The sequence below is a fragment of the Onychomys torridus genome, chromosome 1 (assembly GCF_903995425.1).
Source record: "Onychomys torridus chromosome 1, mOncTor1.1, whole genome shotgun sequence".
NCBI lineage: Eukaryota > Metazoa > Chordata > Mammalia > Rodentia > Cricetidae > Onychomys > Onychomys torridus.
In genome coordinates this window covers 130,924,434-130,944,173 of record NC_050443.1, presented here as the reverse complement: position 1 = coordinate 130,944,173, position 19,740 = coordinate 130,924,434, and the positions used below count along the sequence as shown (strand labels likewise).

General features: G+C 39.8%; 1 protein-coding gene across 1 annotated transcript; it reads left to right on the top strand.

Annotated features, from left to right (window-relative positions):
- Window positions 1–5,440: 5,440 nt before the first annotated feature.
- Window positions 5,441–6,379, top strand: LOC118577740 (olfactory receptor 5AN1-like). The gene has a single exon (XM_036178377.1). It carries the CDS (start codon window positions 5,441–5,443, stop codon window positions 6,377–6,379), a length of 939 nt encoding a protein of 312 aa, XP_036034270.1.
- The last annotated feature ends 13,361 nt before the right edge of the window (window positions 6,380–19,740 follow it).

The following is a 19,740-nucleotide window of genomic DNA, read 5'->3' as shown; positions in this document are numbered from 1 at the left end:
CTGTGATCAAGAGCTCTAATGAGCTGATGACTCATGTCAATAATTTTATGAGGACATACAGCTTCTCATATACTGTTTTCAGGGTGGAAATTGGCCATGGTCAGCAGAAATCTAAGTCAAACTATGTTGGCAAAGAAAACACTGGATACCCCTGACACAGCTGCCTGAAAACTAATAACCACAAGCCCATGAAAGTTGGGTACCCAGGAACCAAAATCTTAACATCTTCTAGGCCCTGGCCCTAGCCCCAACCAGACCTTACCAAGTCTAATGCTGAACAATGACACAGAATTAGCATTTTCTTTGTCCTTACATGAAGGCCTCTAAAAACATCTTGGATCTGTCTGGCTCCCAACATAGTTGATATTATTATGTTATATTCAGTACTGACCTGCCAGACAACATGTGCCCACTACCACAATAATGCCATGACTACTATGAGAGTCACCAGCCACTTTCTGATTGGAAAGCAGGCCTGTTCCACATAAGGGAATTCATGCCTAGAACTAAAAATCTGAACAAAATTCTACAGCTAGGGATGTCATAGGCTCTAGAGGGGAACCTATCATTAATTTTTAAATGCTCATGTTGTCAAATTATCATATAAATATTCATGTTTGTTGTCAGAGGTCTGGGCTATAGCCTTTGATAGAGGAGCTTATTTTTGCAGCAGTAGGGGCTAAAGCAGTGACTGGTCCAAATAATGATAAGTGCCTGTGAGTGCTCAGCCTTATAAAGACCATCTATAACAACTCCCTAAGACTCAGAGACCATTGCAAAAGAGGGAGCAAAAGAATGTAAGAGCTAGAGCATGGGGAGGAGAACTATGAAATTCTGTCTCCTGGAATTGACATGGCCATTGTCCTCATGAACACACAGCAGTTGTGGTTAACTACAGAAGACCTATACAAGATGAAGCTAGTAAGAGTTCCATCATGGATAGAGGAGGAGCTCACGAGGCAATAGCCCTAGCAGAGGAGCTATTGGGGACTGATGGTGGTTGTCAGCCTCTGGTAGGCGCTCTCTCTCTCTCTCTCTCTCTCTCTCTCTCTCTCTCTCTCTCTCCATACATATATATATATATATATATATATATATATATATATATATATATATATATATTACATGAATGAAATTCTTAAAGAAAATATAAAAATTAAATGTATTGTAGCTTTTGTTAGATTTATTAAATATCAGGATTTTGTTACATATTTTTAGCTGCTCTTTCTGTAAGAACAAATCGGTTACCCTGTGAGATGGTGGCTGTTTAATTTGCTTTACTATATTAGCCATTTTGCTACTGCGTGTATCTCATAGTACACTGTACAGTTAAAAATAGGCAACAAGCTTTGTAAAAAAGAGAAGCTGTTCAGTTTAAATAGCTGAATCGCCTTAATCCTTATCAGGGACATAGAAGTACTCACCTAACAACAAGAATTAGATTACTAACATACTGCATCCACTCCTTTTTCCCTACAGCTAAGTGTAGCTAAAGCAGATAAAGTGAGAATGCTGTACCACCAGTAACTAAGTTAATGATGAACTCTCAGTTACACTCAGAATCTCCTCCAAGGAAAGCAACAAAGACTGGAGAATTGACCTAGAGTTTGACATTTTTAGTAGTTCTTATAATTTCATACCTGAGCACTACATCTTGCTTACTCCCTCCCTTTACACTCCTCACTCCAACTCCTCCAGTGTCAGCCTACCTCCAAAATTCATGATCTCTTCTTTATTACCACTATATACATACATGTATATATATATATATATATATATATATATATATATATATGCCTATGGGGGTGCATGACCCCAGTGGATACATTTGCAATGCAAATCCTAAACCCAAGGCTCAGAGAAAATCAAAGAAGACAGGACAGAAAGACTGTAAGAACCAGAGATCAGAGACTCATGTTAATAGATCCTGTCCCCTAGCTATGACAGGGAAAATGTACCCGTGAACTCGCAGCAATATGCTTACATGAACAAGACCAGAGTTTTGGCAATACAATGGACATGCATGCAGACTTCCACATGCCCTCACCCCTAGATGAAGAGGTAGATGTTCATAATGAGGGATTCTTTTCATGAAGAGCTAGAGGTGCAGAATAATATATTAGAAAGAGCTGAAATTCAAAGCAAATTGTATAATTTGTGTGCTACACGAAACATGAGTACTACCTACTACTTATCAAGCTTTAGTCTCTCTATTGAGAGCTCTCTGTGAACTAGTAACTACTGTTAGCTCCATTTAGTGGGTGACAGTGGTGAGGCCTGAAGAGGCTAACAAAGTCACACAAGCTGTAAGTGACAAAGCCACTATTCTGAGTTCTGTGACAGCAACATTCAAAGTCATGACCATATTAAGTCACTAGTGTGATGAAGGAGAGCTAGTGCATATCTCAGTCTGTTATTTCTTCTTGTGTGCATAAGAAACAATATCATTGTTAGGATGATTGATTTAGGTTGGGCGTTCAAGTAAATAAATATGTGTACACCTTTAAAAATATGTTGTGAACAAGGTAGTGTATGCGGCTACAACCAATTGTTTAAAGCTATGTGACTAGCCAGCTGTGCCACTGTGGGCTGTTGGAGCCCATCTAGGTTTCCTAGTGGCTGTACCCAGCAGGTCTGAAGAAAGAGGATGATTGACCCCAGGCCTGAGTACCAGGTACTTAGAAGGGTCTACACTTGACTGTATCTTTGCTTCTCCCCTTGGCATTGTCATAAATAGCCCTGTGGAAAAAGTTCTGGGCTGGTGGGTTTGGACCCAGGCCCTCCTGCAGCTACCCTGTGTTTTCTGTCTTTCCTCTCATCATCTAAGTATCTCCTTCTAGCTAGCATTTCTCATTTCTCCCTGCTCAAGAGGACCCTGGAAGAATAAGAGGAAGCTGGTCTCCCTCAATGAGCCAACAGTTTGACATCTCTGATCTCATTATTGTAACCTAAAAGTTGGGAGTTTGGGGGAGTAGAAAATTTCCTATGTTCTTTCTAGCACAAATAACTTTAAGGCTGGTAGAGTATCATTACTGGACTAGGAGAAAGTGGGGAATTGATACACATGGCAAAGTGGGCCTGAAATCATTAGGGAAATCTCCCAGCAAACATTACACCAGAGAACAAGTATCTATAGTGTGTTCCCTCTAATTGGTTTTCTCCTTTAACTTTAGCTCTCAACAGGACACCAGTGTTTCTGTCTCACTTGTTGTGGGTGGACAGCTAAGTCCATGGCCAAAAGCATCTACTTAGGAGAGCAATCATACTCAACTGGAAAATATATTGGAAGATAAATAAGCTGTTTGAACCTTCCAGAAGAACCATATCTTCTTCCAGTATTGGAGTTAGGACTAAATGTCAAGACTTGGAAGGTGGAATCTGTGCTATCTCAAAACCCACACAGTTTTTACAGTGGAACTTATGTGGGACTAGGTTTTTAGAAATTAACCTCATCTATCCATTTCCCCTCACCTCTCCCTCACTTCCTTACACTGAATGTCATTTTCTCTTCCTTTACTCAGATTTCTGATTATCAGTGAAGAGAATTATCTCAAATATAAATCTGGGGTGTGAGACAGTTGCTGAATTCTAAAATACCTGACTGTAAAATCTATTATTTTCTGTTTGCTCACTTGTATTATGAGGATAAGGGGGTCATCTAACCACAAATGAAACAGTGAATGTCAATCATGGTGTAAGGCAGTCATAGAGACCTGAGCCAAAACAAAATTACTTTGTGTCAGGAAAGTTGACTGGGATCAAAACATGCTTGTCTATGTTTCCCCATTTCTTCATCATCAAGATGCTTATATTTCATTTTTCTTCTTCAGAACTCTGCTTTTAAAACAACAACTTGGTCTCTGTTGAAATACATGGCTTGATTATAATTTTTGGGTACCTAGACACAAAGTAAGTGCTAATGATACGGCACAGCATTCATGTAACTTCTTTTGCACCTTTGAAAGGCTTCAAACAACTTGATTTTCTCCTTCATTGTCCTGGCAATCTGGAATCAACAGGACGGCAAAGCAGGTATTGGAATGCATACAATAGGTGCAGACAGTGTGGGTCTGAATTTCAGCCTCCTGGCTTCCTCACTTGAATCATTTGTTTTTCAGCAACATTCTCAGCTTCACCTGGTTTTCTGCCTCACATGCCTCAAACTGATCACATCTTTATTGGGTCAGCACTGGGAAACATCTTGATTAGCTCTGTGTACCTAGTTAAGTCTCCATTCAAGATTTACGTCCATCAGCTTTCCTTCTCTAGCTGTCCAGAGAAATGGTAAATGCAGGGAACATATCCAACAAAAAGAGTGAGTGTATTCAGAATTCCCCTTTGCCAAATTGTACAGTTATCAAGAAAAATCTTACTGGGGATAAAAATAAGAATCCACATCTCCCCAGTCTCTTCAGGAAATGATGGGCTACACAGAATTCACTGAAGCTTGGCTGCCCATGTTACCAGAGTGCATTTAAGAAAATGATAAAAGCTATTGCAGTTGATGGGTCAAGAGTTTCCCTGAACTTATCCCTGTAGGTCTGTGTTTTGGAGATGTTCATAACCCTCCCAGTAAACTCAGGGTTCAAAGGCACTGATGCTCAATTTCTTAGGAAAAGAGTAAGTTTAGTTTTCTTAAGCAGTTTAGACAAATTCATAGTGAAAGGGAGCATCAGACCTAACCCTCTTATTTGGACCTTTAACCATATTCCTGCTATGTGGTTACTCAACAAACAAAAACACCCTAAAATTGAAATAATTCTCCCTTAGTGCCAAGAGTGAACTACCACTTCCAGATTGGGTGTTTCTTATGAAGATTTACTCCATAATTTTATTGGCAACATATGTATAATTCTATTACAATTATAATTATATTATACCCCAGGCTACTTTCAAAATGTTGTATTAAACGTATTAGCAAATACTTTGAGAAACTCTTATAAATAGGGTAAATTTCCTAAAGGAAAAAAGTAACAAATATTTCTAAAGTCATAATCTGGATATAAAATGATTTCAGATTTATTCTGAAATAATGCCACCTACACTGTCATGGGTATGATGCAGCAGTTACACCAAGAAATATCAGTGAACCACTAAAACCATTTTATTTCAATCAATGGTATGTGCCTCCTTTTTCATAATCTCAGCATTTCATGGATGCTCTAAAACATATTTACAGTCAATCTCATATATATATATATATATATATATATATATATATATATATATATATATATACTCATGACATTATATGAATCAGTTAGAGCAGGGAAATGCATTGACAGATAGAGGAAGCACACTGGAGCTTTTTCTGCAGAAGGGCAATGAAGCATCTCTCCTCCTTCAAACTCACTGAAGCTAGAGACAGAAAATGCTACTATTTCTCTTGAGCCAATAATACATTCTTTTTCTCCTCTCTGATACTAGGTTCACAGAAGCAATGACTGAAGGAAAAAATATTACCGAGATCACCCAGTTCATCCTCCTGGGATTCTCCGATTTCCCGCGAGTCATAGCACTGCTCTTTGTTATATTCCTCATCCTTTACATTACAACACTGACCTGGAACCTGTCCCTTCTTGTTTTAATAAGGATGGATTCCCACCTCCACACTCCAATGTATTTCTTCCTCAGTAATCTGTCCTTTATAGACCTATGCTATATCACCTCAACAGTCCCCAAGATGCTTTCCAACTTCTTCCAGGAAAAACAAACTATCAGCTATGTGGGCTGCATAGTTCAATACTTCATCTTTTCCACTATGGGGCTGAGTGAATCTTGCCTCATGACAGCCATGGCCTATGACAGGTATGCTGCCATTTGTAACCCACTGCTCTATTCATCAGTCATGTCACCCACCCTCTGTGCTCGCATGGTGCTGGGAAGCTACACAGCAGGACTCATAGGTTCCTTATCTCAGATATGTGCCTTGCTGCAGCTCCACTTCTGTGGACCTAATGTCATCAGACATTTCTTCTGTGACATGCCTCAGCTGTTAAATCTATCCTGCACTGATACTTTCTTTGCACAGGTCCTGCTTGCCATATTAACAATGCTGTTTGGGCTTACAAATGCCTTAGCCATAATGATATCCTATGGCTATATTGTCTTGTCCATCATGAAGATCACTTCAGCTAAAGGCAGGTCTAAGGCATTCAATACCTGTGCTTCTCATCTCACAGCTGTTTCCCTATTCTACACCTCCAGTGTCTTTGTCTATTTGAGTTCCAGCTCTGGGGGCTCCTCCAGCTTTGACAGATTTGCATCTGTCTTCTACACTGTGATGATTCCCATGTTGAACCCTTTGGTTTATAGTTTGAGGAACAATGAAATCAGAGATGCTGTAAAGAGGTTACAGAGGAAGATGAGATGTTTCTAACAAAACATTCTGAGAGTTCTCACTGATCTGCCCTACAAAATGCCTACTTATGTTGAAGAAAGTCTCAACTTGATATAGATTATATAGCAATATGGATCATTACTGATTCGATGCTCCTGAAATGTTTTTCTTATAAGTCCTAGAGGTTTATCATTTTCATTTTACATCAGAAATAGTCTCATCTTTTGTTATTTATCCACAGTATTTGTGAAACATCCAAATTATAACTGTTTGCTGCTGCAGTTGAAGACTTTTCAGCCCTGGGCCCCATCCTTATAGAAGATGCCAGGCTAGGGCTCCCTGGGTCCAGAACCCTTGTCCCAGAAATGGCCCAATGTAGACTAATAAAGACTTGGTGGGTTGTTCTTTGTTTTTAAGCAGGGAACCTACTGTTTGAAGAAATAAAAGTAGCACTGGCTTGGCTATACCTCCTAGAAAAATTTACTTCTGATAGTTACATTGTTTCTAAGATGAATCAATGCTATTCATCTATTAAGTTTCGGGTCATATTCTTGTCTCTAGCAGCTACTAGCTAAGTGAAGAAGATATGCTCTAACTCTTCAGTAGTGATGAACAACATGGTTTGTTCAGAGCTATGTAATATGAGTGTAGTTATTTCATTCTTGAAACCAGAGTCCAGATGAGATTTCATATTTAAATTCCAAATGACCAATAACATAAAACATGACTATTTGGTTAACATAGACAATGATATCTTACTATCAAATTGCTTCTGATATTTCAAGTATCTGTTCTATTTCTTATGGAAATACACATATGAATTCACTGTACTAAGTTACTGAATATTCAGTTTTCTAAAGACTATTAGCAAATATTGAAAACACTATACAGGCATCCAAAATTAAAAGAACAATATAGGTATAATCAAGAAACTACTAAGTGTCTATCAAGGGTCCTGAACCCTGAACAGAAGTGTCTGAGAGGAACTTGGATGGCCTGTTGTATAGAGAACATGGTTACTTCTCTATATTTGTCCTGGGAAAACGTTTGTGATTAAAGACAATGGCATTAGCTTGTTCTATATTTACTACTTTCTTCTAATTTCTTTGTCACTTAAGATTATACTTGACAAATGCTCAAAAGCACTTTTAAATGTGATGGTTTTTACTAGTGAAAGAGGAGCAGAGGTGATGTGAATATTTATAGAAGGAAGTCTGAAGAGATAGAACACACTTAGCCTCTCTCAGCCTCTCTCAGCCTCTCTTGGCCTGCCCCGGCCTCGGCCTGTCTTGGCCTACCCCGGCCTGCCCTGGTGTAAGGAACATGCAAGGCCTAGGGTGAACAACCCTGGTCAGGAGTGATAAGCAATAGAACGATGTAAGAAAACCACAAATGGAGTAGTGATAAGCTATAAGCTGTGTGTGGAAGTAGGGAAGACTAGCAATCTAGCCAGGAAAGAATATAAAAGATGAAGCCCCAGACCCAACCAACAGAGCTCATCAGGCCCTCCAGTGAGATGACTCTTCTCCGCCAGAGATGTGAGATCCTGTCCCCAGTGCAGATGTGGCTGAACAGGGGAAGGCTGACCCAAGATCCAGAGGAACAGATGTGGCGAGTTGAGACCTGTGGACCTGGAGAGGTACTCCTGCTTCCACTTGGAAGACAGGATAAATATTGCTTATAATCTTACTGTGTGAATAAATGAATGTTATACCAAGTCTGAATCAAGAGTGATAATTCCTCCTCCATAACTGGGGTATGTGCTCGCTACACCCAGCCTCTCTTGGCATCTCTTAGCCCCTCTTGGCCTGCCCCGGCCTCTCTCAGCCTGCCTCAGCCTGCCCCGGCCTTTCTCAGCCTGCTTTGGCCTGCTTCAGCCTCTCTCAATCAAACTTGGGTCCTCTGCAAAAGCAATATATTTGCTTAACTACTGAACCATCTCTCCAGCTCCCAATCTTCGTTGTTTTGTGAAGCAGGGTCTCAGTTTGTAACCCAGGTTGTCCTGTAGCTCACTGGGTAACCTGGGCTGGCCTTGGACTTCTTGATCCCCTTCTCTCACTTCCCAAAGGCTAGGATTGCAGATGTGTCCACCATGCCTGCTCTTTAAACATCGTCAGTTGCTTACGTATTTGGAGATGAGGAGAACATGCAGATGGGAAGAAAGCAAATTACCCATTTTGGAATGGACGGATCAGGAAAGGATGTGGTGGATAAGTGTGTGTGCTGCTCTTGGTGAACAGCTCAGCTACAATGTGGCAGACAGTGATTGCTCTATCAGTAAAGATATGGCAGATGGATCAAGTTTCCTGACTTTGGCTGACCTTGGGGGATTATGGGATAGTTTAAAAAAAATAAATAAAATAAAGGTTGATTATTAAGCTATTGAGTTTTGGGTTGTTTGTTCAGCAGAAACAAACCTCATGACTATAACATTTGACTTAGTATGATCATAAACTCCAGATACCCAGTAACCCAAAAATTTCTAGTCACTCATATTATTTCATATAATTTGTTTTATCCTCTAGCTTAGTTTTTGCTATAAACCATGCTATGGCTTATTTTGGTTAGTTACAGACAACTAAAACTTCATGCAATTTCTAATTAAGCCTGATTTTACCAAAGAATGTAAGATAGATTCCAAATAAATAAACTGAGAAATATCTCCAATAACACTGATTATCTGGACTATAGTAATGACCCAAAAAGGGGTCTCACTTGAAATCATTCAAATTATTGAATTCAAAAGATATTTACTGCATAAATTTTATTACAAAAAGATTATAGAAAAGTACTTTTGCCATAAATTTAGTAATACATATTTTCTTCCTTCTGAAGCTAAAGATGAAATAAGTATGGATATTTACAAAAAAATACTGAGGTATGCTATGGGATATTCCTTTTCACTGTATGAATATATGTCTGTATGACTGGTTTAATAAAGAAGCTGTCTGGCCAATAGCTTGTCAGAAAGAGATTGAGAAGGAGAACTAGACTAGGAGAATGCTGGGAAGAAGAAGGGCAGAGTCTGGAGTCACCAGCTATCAAGCAAACAGAGCAAGAGATGATTGTGCTGTGTTGCAAGAAGGTACTACCATGTTGCAGTGCATAAATAAGAAATATGGGTTAATTCAAAATGTAAGAGTTAGCTAGGAACAAGCATGAGCTATCAGCTAAGAGTTTATAATTAATATTAAAACTCTGTGTCAGCTATTTGAGAGCTGCTGGTGAGAAACTTCTGCCTACAAACGAAGCCCGATGTCCAGGTACATGCACAGAAGTCCTGAGAAAGCTTTAAAAAGGTTCTAAAGGCACAGAAACAGAGACTAACATAGCTTCCTAGTGTCACAGTCTCCTATCAGTCACAGTCCAGAGATGCATCTCCCAAGAGCTGCCTGCAAGATGGAGCCATCCACCAACCACCATGAGCTAAGCAGTGTGGTGGGTTCCCATGGTCTCTCACATGGGCCACAGTACAGAGAGGTTTCTCCCAGCCTCTGCCTTCAGGTTTAAGCTGCCAAGGCAAGCTCCACCAGCAAACTGCATGGTGGGTTTGGAGTTTTGCTCATGCTGACAGAAAAAGATTACAGATACACAGTAAAGACAGACTCAGATGGGGAAAAAAAGCCCTAAATGTGTTGCAGTGTGTTTAAAATTTACAAAGGCTTGGGGGAGAGAAGAGAAAGAGTATATACAGTCTTATATTAAAAATACAGTTTTAAAATAATAAAGTTCTTAAAAAGGGAGTAAAGTAATTTTAAAAAGCTATGCAAAGATGAAAAACACAAAGAATCTGGATACTGTATGTTATTGTGCTGTCTTTGAATTTTTTGACTGCTGAGGAAGGAGTGATGGCTACTAAGAGATACTGGATTGAAGCTGCTAGATTAAATCAACCTATATATTTTAAAAATATCTTGATTTCCAAATTTAAGTCAAAAGGTGTGTTGCTTTGGGGGAGAGGTTATGCTTTTGTTTCCATGGGAAATGAGAAGCTGGGGATTCATTCCAGGTAAATGAAAATCAGGTTTGATTGCGGAGGACCCCTTGAAAGCCCTGGCTACAAAGATAAAGAAATAAACCTAAAAGAACTACAAGACACATGATGTATATTTTCCGTGCTCAAACACATAACAAAAAAAATCCTCTTTAGCTGACTTATGTGCAATGCACAGTCTATACTTATATTAATGCAGATATGTATGTTGCCTTTAAAAGTTCATGTATTTGCAGAACAAGGGGACCAGACACCAGTGAAAACAGATGGTCCAAGTGATCCAGCATCCAAAACAGCTTCAAGGTTGCTGGCTGAGATGGTCCAACCTCACAGACTACTCCAGCTGGGACTTCATTATTATCCCAATTTTCTCAAAGTCCCTCCAAAGATAACACCTCAAAAAAACAAACAACAAGAAGTAGTCTAGAGAGTGATGTCCATATCCTCAAAGATTGTGTATGGATGCTTGTCATAATTTAAGGAAGGCTGGTTACAAATTGTTATTGGTCATAGTCAGGAAAAAGCTAATCAAAGGAGTTAAATTCAAAGATCATTTTCTAAAGGAAAAAAATATAGAAATGATAGGATAAAAGGATAGATTATTGAATCTACTTTAATCCAAAAAATAACTATTAATTTCAAAATATTTTACATTGGTATGGATTTTGGTTTATTGATACAAATTTAAAGTTAATTTTGTTATTCTGTATGTATGTTTCTACTCTTGTTTAGGATATTGTATTTATGCAACTCATTTAAAAATGTATGGTATAATTTAAAAATATAGATTAACAGCCATCTATAATAGTCAAACCTATACTCCTATTATGGTCTGTGTTGCTTACGTAGCAGGTATGAGGCCTTAGGTTCAATCCCCAGGGGAAAAGAGTAATACTTTGTGTCTAAGTTCATAGATTTAATTCAGGATTCTCTGTCCTGTTCAGTTACCCTACATGCTGTTTTTTATTTGTTTGTTTTGTTTTAATAAAAGAAATTTATTTTCCCTCGTGTATGTACCTTCCTGTTAGTTTGTTCACCAAATGTGCAATGCTCCAGGAGGATTAGAGGACATCAGATGCCCTGAAACCGAGGGTTACAGGTGGTTGTAAGGTGCATCCAGTGCCCACAAGAACGCAGGTCCTCTGAAAGAGTAGTAAGCACTTTTAACAGCTAAGCCATATTGTCAGCCTCTTTGATACTGTTTTTTATACAAGTACCATGCTCTTACTATAGTTTTATAGTACATTTGAAGTCAATTATCTTGATACCTAGTTCCTTTTACTTAATATTGCTTTAGATTTTATGATTTTTTATATGAAATTTTGGATTGATTTTTATTTTTTTATTTTATTTTATTTTATCTTTTGAAGTATTTTTAATTTTTGATATTTTTTTTATTATATTTGTGTTTTAATTTTGCACATCAGCCATGAGTTCCCCTGTCCTCCCCCCTCCCCTCTGTTCCCATCTCCTCCAGGGCCAAGACTCCCCTGGGGATTCATTTAAACCTGATGGATTCAGTACAGTCGGGACCAGTGCCCTCTTTCCAGGCTGAGCAAAGTGTGCCTGTGTAAGCCCAAGGTTCCAAACAGCCAGCTCATACACTAAGGACAGGTCCCGGTCCCAGAGCCTGGATGCCTCCCAAACAGTTCAAGCTAATCAGTTGTCTCACTTATCCAGAGGGCCTGATCCAGCTGGGGGCTCCACAGCCTTTGGTTCATAATTCATGTGCTTCCATTCGTTTGGCTATTTGTCCCTGTGCCTCTCCAATCTTGGTCTCAACAATTCAGGCTCTTACAGTCTCTCCTCTTTCTCGACAATTGGACTCCTGGAGCTCCACCTGGAGCCTGGCCAAGGATCTCTGCATCCACTTCCATCAGTTATTGGATGAGAGTTCCAGCACGACAGTTAGGGTGTTTGGCCATCTGATCACCAGACTAGGTCAGATCAGGCATTCTCTCGACTATTGCCAGCAGTCTACAGAGGATATATCATTGTGGATTTCTGGGGACTTCTCCAGCACTCCACCTATTCCTGTTCTCATGTGGTCATCGTTTATCATGGTCTGTTATTCCTTGTTCTCCCTTTCTGTTCTTGATCCAGCTGGGATCTCCTGCTCCCCTAAGCTTTCTTTCCCTCAAATCTTGCCATTCATTACTCCCACTGTGGTCCAGGTTGTTCATGTAGATCTCTTCCACTTCTCTGTCATTGGGTGATCCCTGGGTCTTTCCCAGGATCCCGTTTTCTAGGCAGCCTCCCTGGAGTTGTGTAGCAGTCTAGTCATCTTTGTTTTACATCTAGTATCCTCCTATGAGTGAGTACATACCATGTTTGTCCTTCTGAGTCTGGATTACCTCACTCAGGATGATTTTTTTTCTAGATCCATCCATTTGCCTGCAAACCTCATGATGTCATTGTTTTTCACTGCTGAGTAGTACTCTATTGTGTATATGTACCATATTTTCTTTATCCATTCTTCAGTTGAAGGGCATCTAGGTTGTTTCCAGGTTTTGGCTATAACAAACAGTGCTGATATGAACATAGCTGAGCAAATACCCTTGTGGTATGATTGAGCATTCCTTGGGTATATGCCCAAGAGTGCTACAGTCTTGGGGGAGACTGATTTCTAATTTTGTAAGGAAGCGCCAGATTGATTTCCAAAGTGGCTGTACAAGCTTGCATTCCCACCAGCAGTGGAGGAGAGTTCCCCTTGATCCACATCCTTTCCAGCATAAGCTGTCTTCTGTGTTTTTGATCTTAGCCATTCTGACATGTGTAAGGTGGTATCTCAGAGTTGTTTTGATTTGCATTTCCTGGATAAGTAGGGATGTTGAGCAATTCATTAAATGTCTTTCAGCCATTTGAACTTCCTCTGTGGAGAATTCTCTGTTTAGTTCTATAGCCCATTTCTTAATTGGACTGTTGGGCATTTTGATGTCTAATTTCTTGAATTCTTTATATATTCTGGATATCAGCCCTCCGTCAGATGTGGGGTTGGTGAAGACCTTTTCCCATTCTGTAGGCTGTTGCTTTGTCTTGTTGACTGTGTCCTTTGCTCTACAAAAGCTTCTCAGTTTCAACAGATCACATTGATTGATTGTTTCTCTCAGTGTCTGTGCTACTGGTGTTATATTTAGAAAGTGATCTCTGGTGCCAATGTGTTCAAGACTACTTCCTACTTTCTCTTCTATCAGGTTCTAACTGGATTTATGTTGAGGTCTTTGATCCACTTGGACTTAAGTTTTGTGCATGGTGACAGATATGGATGTATTTGCAACCTTCTATACATTGACATCCAGTTATGCCAGCACCATTTGTTGAAGATGCTTTCTTTTTTCCATTGTACATTTTTGGCTTCTTTGTCAAAAATTATATGTTCATAGGTGTGTGGGTTAATGTCAGGGTCTTCAATTTGATTCCATTGGTCCACATGTCGGTTTTTATGGCAGTACCAAGCTGTTTTTATTATGGTAGCTCTATAGTAGAGCTTGAGGTCGGGGATTGTGATGCCTCCAGAGGTTGTTTTATTGTACAGGATTCTTTTGACTATCCTGGGTTTTTTGTTTTTCCATATGAAGTTGAGTATTATTCTTTCCAGATCTGTGAAGAATTGTGTTGGTAATTTGATGGGGATTGTGTTGAATCTGTAGAGTGCTTTTGGTAAGATCACCATTTTTACTATGTTAATCCTGCTTATCCATGAGCATGGGAAATCTTTCCATTTTCTGACTTCTTCAATTTCTTTTTTCAGGGACTTAAAGTTCTTGTCATATAGGTCCTTCACATGCTTAGTTAGAGTAACCCCAAGGTGTTTTATATCATTTGTGGCTATTGTAAAGGGTGATGTATCTCTGATTTCCTTCTCAGCCTGTTTGTCTATTGTATAGAGGAGGGCTACTGATTATTTTGAGTTGATCTTGTATCCTGCTATGTTGCTGAAGGTTTTTATTAGCTGTATCAGTTCCTTGGTTGAATTTTGGGGGTCACTCATGTATACTAACATGTCATCTGCAAATAGGGAGAGCTTGACTTCTTCCTTTCCAGTTTGTATCCCCTTAATCTCTTTATGTTGTCTTATAGCTCTGGCTAGAACTTCAAGTACTATATTGAATAAGTATGGGAAGAGGGGACAGCCTTGCCTTGTTCCTGATTTTAGTGGTACTGCTTTGAGTTTCTCTCTGTTTAATTTGATGTTGGCTGTTGGCTTGCTGTAGATTGCCTTTATTATGTTTAGGTATGTTCCCTGTATTCCTGATCGCTCCAAGACCTTTATCATGAAGGGGTGTTGGATTTTGTCAAATGCCTTTTCTGCATCTAGTGAGATGATCATGTGGATTTTTTCTTTGAGTTTGTTTATATGGTGTATTACATTGACAGACTTTTGTATGTTGAACCACCCTTGCATGCCTGGGATGAAGCCTACTTGATCATGATGGATAATTGTTTTGATGTGTTCTTGAAGTCTGTTTGCCAGTATTTTATTGAATATTTTTGCATCAATGTTCATGAGAGAGATTGGTCTGTAGTTCTCTTTCTTTGTTGCATCTTTGTTTGGTTTAGGAATCAAGGTAATTGTAGCCTCATAGAAGGAGTTTGGTAATATTCCTTCTGCTTCTATTGTGTGGAACAATTTAAAGAGTATTGGTATTAAGTCTTCTTTGAAGATCTGGTAGAATTCTGCAGTGAAACCATCTGGCCCTGGGCATTTTTTGGTTGGGAGACTTTTAATGACTGATTCTATTTCCTCAAATTTCTATAGAGCCTGAGAAAGCTTGAAAAACAAAACAACAAAACAAAAATAGGATTCGGCTGTGTTAAGAAACCCTGCTGTACAGCAGAGCCCTTAAACATCTTTTTCATGCTATATAGAAACAAGAAAACTAAGTACAAAATGCCTGCCACAGTGCAGAGAATGGGCATTCCATAGGTGGGGGTTGAATGTGGTTCCAGGTGAAACACACCTCCCACAGGGCCACAAGCTTTAGGCTTGGCTTTCCCAAGCTCAGAAGTGTGCAAAGCCAGCTGAGAGCCACTAATGAATGGTCCAGGTGTAGGTTAGCAGTTTAAAAGTTTGTTCATGCAACTAAAGAAGACTAGAGATAAGCAGTAAACGAGGTCCAGATGAAAAGCCTGTAAACAGGTTCCAATGTGTTTTACAATGTGTGTAGGCTTAAGAAAGAAAGAAAAAGGGTATGGACAGTATAGAAATAAATAGTTTAAAAATAATGGAGTCTTTAAAAACAGAAGTAAAATAATTTTTAAAAAGCCACATAAAGATGGGAAATACACAGGAAATCTGGATCCTGTATATTATTGTGTTGATTTTGATTTTTTTTTTTTTTGTCTGATGATTAGCAAAGGATAGCTGCTAAGAGTCATGGGATTGTTAACTGGACTGATAAATTGAACCAAACTAGATACGTTAGGAATGCCTTAACTTTAAAAAACAACTCAGAAAATACATTTGTCAAATGGAGATAAAAAATGCTTTTGAGTTTTGTTCCCACAGGAGATAAGAGGCTATGGATTGATTTGATCAGGTGTGATCAGTGGAGACCTCCTGAATCTTGACAGGTGATATCTATCAGCAAAGGTTACTGACAGGCAATATCTATCAGCAAAGGTTACTGCTTGTCTTCCCAGGTCTTAGTCATTATCTCAAAATTTTCTCAGGGACCTCTAATGATGCCTTTGCCCACAGCCAGCAGGAAGCACTCTGGAGAATACTATGCCCACATTCCCAAGTGATAGGGTAGTTGGTCTTTGGTTATTTGGTGGGTAATGGATGTTTGCTATAATTTAGGGGGACTATAGGAAAATGGAATAAAAAAGGCAAGTATTAATCTCAGATATTTTGCATTGGTATGGAATTTTGTATATTGATACAAATTTAAAGTTATTTTTGTTACATTGTATATACATTTCTTCTCTTGTTTAAAGGATTTTTGTATATTGATAAAATTTAAGGTTATTTTTGTTACAGCATATTGTATGTATGTTTCTTTTGTTGTTTGAGGTATTGTGCCTATGCAGTTCATTTGGAAATGTAGGGTGAAGTTACAGTTATTGAAAGCTATTATTATAAACTATATAGAATAATCCAAAATCATAGGTTAGTCATTAGTCATAACAATCAAAATTTTAGACATGTTAGGTATGCTTTCCAGATCATATGGAGGTATATTTTAGATAGATAGATGATCTTCAAACCTTTCAACATCCTATGGTATATGGTATTTAAAATGTTTTGTTAACTCAGGACTTTTCATTACAATCAGAAACATGTGCTCCTGGAAGTATCAATTTACTTCAGAGATGATGGACATTGAAGAAAATCCTTATGGAGTTAGCTTTCAATATAGCAAGGCTAGCCATTTGGGCAAGAAGCTGCTCTTGCATGGACTGATCAGCAATATGTTGTATAAACTATACATGCAGGACCCACAGGAAAATGACCGCTGAATTTTGTTGAAACAAGGCAGAGTGATCCTTCAGAGTTCCTGCTTCACAGAAGAAACTGCCAGACATTCTGCAGGACACAGAGGAAAGTGACTGACAAACTTTCCCAATATATGCAGACAGACTTTTAAATTTCCTGCTTCATTGAAAAGTCTGCCAGATACTATGGGCCTGTAGGCTAAAGATGGATGCCTGCTGTGGATATTTCTCTGTATGCTCTGAATATGTGTTGCTCTGATTGGTTGATAAATAAAGCCATTTGGCTGATGGCAAGGCAGCTTAGAGGCAAATGAGAAATCTAAACAGTTAGACAATAAGAGAAAGGAGAGGCAAGGCAGACACTGCAAGCTGCCACCAGGAGAAGCACAATGTAAAAATTATTCTATCATTTCTAAAGCCCCTTTTTTCACTAAAAAGGAGGTTAAGAAGGATAGAAGAAGAAGAAAGAAAGAGAGAGAGAGAGAGAAAGAAAGAAAGAAAGAAAGAAAGATAGATAGAAAGAAGGAAAAAAAGAAAAAGAAAAAAGGAAGGAAGGAAGAAAAGAAGGGAAAGAAAGAAAAAAGGAAGGAAGGAAGGAAGAAACCCCTTAGTCTAACCTCCTTTGTTTATCTCCTTCCTGACCATAACCAATAACAACTTGCAACTAACCCCATGAAACAATGAAAAACATCCATAGCCAACCAAACAACTAAAAACCACTCACCTCACCTCTTGGGAATGTGGGGGTCATGTTCTTAAAATTACTCCCTGTTGTCTAGGGGCAGCAGCATCTTTAGGGGACCCTGAGAAAATTAAGGTAATAGTTAAGTCCTGGGAGAACTAGCTGTATCTCTAGTTGTATTCACTGGTCTGTGAAACTCCAAGTCCCTCCCTACTCCTTCCTGTTCATTCTATCTGTATTCCTGGCTTCTCTGTACTCTCTATGGCTAATTCCTGTCAACTAGTTGCTGGCTCCACCCTCTAATCCAAAGGGGATTTCATTAATACCATCTCAGGTTTCACAGTGCAATCAAATATCCTGCAACAGCTCTGGGTGACCTGTGCTGCCACTCAGATCATGGTGTCATCCAGGCCCAGGCTGCTGCTGAGGACCATGTCAGGGTCCATGATACTACCACAGGCAAGGTCTATGTTGAAGTCCATGGCACATGTTGCCACTAGGGGCTATGTGGAGTCCTGGAGTCTGGGACATGACTGTGGCTTTGCTGGAGTCTATGGGCTATGCTTTATCTCTCTATCTGGGGCCATGCAGATCTGGGTGGCCTGTGCTGCTACCCAATGGCATGGTGGGTGACATCTGGGCCCGAGCTGCTACTGAAGGTCAGGTCTGGGTCCATAGTCCTGCTGCAGCTAGGGTTTGTGCTGACATCTGTTGCTCATGTCACCTCAGAGGGCCATAGGAACCATGTGTGATGAAATCAGAGGGCCATGCTGAGCTCTCTCTGCCCTTTGTTGGCCCTGGAAAAGCTGGCCCTGCCCTTCACTGGACACTACAGCAAAAGAGCTGGCCTGCCCTTTATGGAAGAGCTGCCCTTCACACACACACACTTATAAGAGTTGGTCCCACCCTTCACCACAGGGTGAGGGAGAATTGACCCATCTGATGGCACGGGTGTAAGGGAACTGACAATAACCGCAGAATCTCCATGACTCGGAGCAGCTGCAGGACATTCAAAAGGAGTTTCAGTGAGAATCCAGCAATGAGAGTGTACCAGAAAACAGAGGCCTTGAACCAGGCAAAGAACATTTTCAAGTAAAACTGATTGGACAAAAGGATATATTGTGTGACACACTGCAGCCCCCAATGCCACCAAGGTGAATAAAAAGGTGTTGGAGAGGCAGAAAAGATGGAATAGCAAAAAAGATGTTTTGTTTTGTTTCTTTGTTTTTGTTTGTTTATTTGCTTGCTTTGTTTTGTTTTGTTTTTTAATGTTCTTTTGGGGGTGTTCCAGAAGTGAGAGGAGGATCTAGGGTACTGAGAGGTGAGCAGAATTAAGGTGCATAATATGAAATTCCCAAAGAATCAATAAAGAATAATGTTACATTTAAGAAGAGAGAACAACCGGAGTGTCCAGCCCTAAATGGAACGTACATATCCTAGCCCTCCCCCACAAGTCTCTGGGGTCTCTGCAGAAGAGGGGATGGAAATAATCTAAGAGCCAGAGGTAGGTAAAAGCATCAGTGAAACAATGTTTTACAGATTTAACAAGGAAGTTGCACATATAAACCCGCAATGATTGTGACAACATGCACAAGGCCTGTGAAACTCAAGGACAAAATACCACACTTGGAGTAGGAAGGGTGACATGAAATGTGACTACTACTTGAGGAGCTATCAGCATGTGATAGCTGATGGGACAGGTAGTGTCCATTTTCTTTAGTGATGTAACCCCTGGTAGGTCAACACTTGCCAGGGCAGGCCACACTTCCAAAAGTAGAACACAAACTAGACTTGATGAGGTGGGACAGGAAGAAAACTCAAATTTGGGTGGGAAGGGATGGGAGGGTGGGAAGGATGGTTATGGGAAGTTGAGAAAGTTCAACTTCAATATGTTCAAAATACATTGTATGGAATTCTCAAAGAATTAATAAAAAGTACTGTAAAAAGAAATGTTTGAGTGCTGAAGGGATGGCTTCGTAAGTAAAGGGCATGTGCTGTCTAATCTGATGAGCTGAGATCCATCCTCAGATTCAGAATCCATGTGGCACACTAGTGGAAGCCCATGAACTGTGGACTAAGGGCTGTGGAGCTCCCATGGGACTGGACTAGGTCCTCTGGATACAGAAGATGGTTGTTTGGCTCGAACTGTTTGGGGGGCACCCAGGCAGGGGGATTGGGATCTGTCCCTGGTCTGTGGGCAGGCTTCTGGAATCTAGCGCCTGTGGTGTGACACCTTGCACAGCCTTGGTGCAGTGGGAAGGGGCTTGGACCTGCCAAGGCTCAGTG